Source organism: Pinus tabuliformis, chromosome 1_2, assembly GCF_031772625.1.
Source record: "Pinus tabuliformis cultivar Carrire ecotype Pingquan chromosome 1_2, CPIR1, whole genome shotgun sequence".
NCBI classification, from domain to species: domain Eukaryota; kingdom Viridiplantae; phylum Streptophyta; class Pinopsida; order Pinales; family Pinaceae; genus Pinus; species Pinus tabuliformis.
The window spans coordinates 754,206,566-754,209,027 of NC_142298.1; the positions used below are offsets into that span (position 1 = coordinate 754,206,566).

The 2,462-nt window shown below is 38.7% G+C and overlaps 1 protein-coding gene across 1 annotated transcript; it reads right to left on the minus strand.

Annotated features, from left to right (window-relative positions):
* Positions 1-637: 637 nt before the first annotated feature.
* Positions 638-2,200, minus strand: LOC149207974 (cytosolic sulfotransferase 5-like). Its single transcript, XM_089393971.1, has one exon. It carries the CDS (start codon positions 2,113-2,115, stop codon positions 1,018-1,020), a length of 1,098 nt encoding a protein of 365 aa, XP_089250097.1. The 5' UTR covers positions 2,116-2,200; the 3' UTR covers positions 638-1,017.
* Between the last annotated feature and the right edge of the window lie 262 nt (positions 2,201-2,462).

The following is a 2,462-nucleotide window of genomic DNA, read 5'->3' on the forward strand; positions in this document are numbered from 1 at the left end:
AGAATGGATAATTTGGCTAGGAGAAGGATTATATACTTCCACTCTCGTCCAAATAATGTTAATATTTCAATTCTTTTGCAAAATTTAAAATATTCCAATCTTGCATATGATTAGTAGAGGTATTGAATAAGTCCAATCAAAAGACCAGTATTGTGATTATTCGTTCGAAATCCCATTTCTATTCCAAATACCAATTAAGGAAAGTATGGAAGAAAATCTAGGACAAATCCTCTATGTATATTTTAAACCAGAGTGATTAAGTCAAATCTGTCAAATACAGTAGTGTAATAGTTCAAGAATGAACATGACACTATAGTAGTGTAATAGTTCAAGAATGAACATAACACTACTATATGGAGACAATTATAATCCTTAAGAGAACCCCAATAGTAAATGTCAATTTAGACGGTAAATTTTTATGGTATAGAATGTCAATTAAGTGCAGAATACTGATAAAAACCAGTGATATATATAACCTATGCAAGTAACCAATGGAGCTGGAAATCCCCATGAAAAGTATATAGTCTAGTTACATTACAAAAGAGAAACTTATTCTCATTGGGAAAGACAAACAAGAAATTAAAATAAATAAAACTCACATATATAAAAGCAGGCGCAAAGCCTGAATCGGAGCAAGTATATACAATGTTTTAAACAAAGTCTTTAAGTGGAAACCATGCCTAAGAACACAGTTAGAAACCGCTAACCATGTCTAAAAACACAGACAGAAACCCTGTAGGGGTTTCAAGGAAACAACATAGAAAACAAAACTGTGAATCTTTTTTGTCTAAACTTCACATCCCGATTATATTTATTAATAGCAAATAACTTCAGCACTGCAAGCACGAGTGCTGGCAGCAATATACATAGCCCCAAATGACAATACCTATCTAATAAACGGAAATGAATGACAGTAATATAATGCATACCTATCTCATAAACTTTCTAATGACAGTAATATGATAACTTTCTACACCACTTATCTCCTATGGAATGCATCAATAATGTAATAGCTTTCTATAAACTGTATTTGAAATAGAGGCCTTCGTTGTTCAATTTCTGTTCGATCGCTAAATAAATACGCTCCTCCATCTGTCGAGTGAAATGCTTCTTCCATTCGCCCACTTTTCCCTCTCTAAAGAAACTGTGGTTGGGCACTCGAAATTTATTTTCCAACACTCTTCCCGTTTTGTTCACCTCCACTGTTGACAGGCTCTGGAAACTGCACTTCTCCGCAATTATTGCAGCGTTCTCCTCCACGAGTTGAGGTGAACAGCCCAGGAAAAGGCCAAGCTTTTTAATGCAACGCACGCAATCAGCTTGCAGGTCCTCATAAGTAACAAACATCGCCTTATTGGGATCCCGTCTGCTTTCATGCCAATAACTCAGAACTCTTTCCGCAAACGGGCCGCCATTGAAAAACCCAGAGTAACACCCATCAAACAAAGTTTCCTTGCTCAAATCTCCATTTGAATAACGGTATCCGTCTTCGTGAAGTTTATTGAAGAATTTCCAATACGAAACGAAGACATCCCTGGGGTTGCGAGCAATGTAAACAATCTTGCAAGCAGAAGTCCTCACAAGAGGAGGCAACAAATGGAATGGCAAATGGCTGTGCAGTAGACGCGGAGAAGGAAACTTGGAAAAGATGGAAAGATCGTACTGTTGATGCTCAACAGTAGAATCGAACAGGTGAGCTTCCATGGTGGGTACCAAAGAATGGGGATTTGGAGAAGGAAACTTGGAAAAGATGGAAAGATCGTACTGTTGATGCTCAACAGTAGAATCGAACAGGTGAGCTTCCATGGTGGGTACCAAAGAATGGGGATTTAGGTCATCCACAGAAGCCTCGAAATTCGTGTCTTCTTTGCTAAATTGGAAGATGGTGTGAAGCAATGCTTTACACCATGCTGTACACGATTTTGGTAATGAAGCTAAGAAAATGTCATCATGGAGCGGTTGGAATTCCCTTTGCATGACCTTCACTGCTGGGAGTGTATGGGCACTTATCCAAAACCCTGCACACTTCTGGGTCCTCACCCCGCAAGACGCAATGAGATCAGTCGACGATGAATTTTTCAATTCCATTTTCGATTCTCCTTCTACCGCTGCCATGATCTCGGTCTCCTCTTGGTACTGCCGCTCACAAGTGGAAAATTACTCTACTAGTATCTTCATAATGATTGTGGAATGATTGTGGAGACATGGACGTCAGCGACGTCTCAGTTAATTCTGACAGGTTCACAAACAAACATTACAAAAAGGCAAGCACAACAAACCTGATAAATATGCAAGCACATGTCTTTTTTCATTTGTTACTATTGTACATAAGGTTGTCGATAATTGCCATAAAGGTGATTGGGGCGCTCCGAATATGCTCCGAATATGCTCCCGATCACCACAAACATTATAAAAAGGGAGGCACTATTTTTTTTGGGTTTTCGTGTATGAAAATACCAACC

Bases quoted from the DNA above. Each gene is read 5' to 3' on its own strand.
- LOC149207974 (XM_089393971.1), bottom strand. From the start codon at position 2,115: ATGGCAGCGGTAGAAGGAGAATCGAAAATGGAATTGAAAAATTCATCG.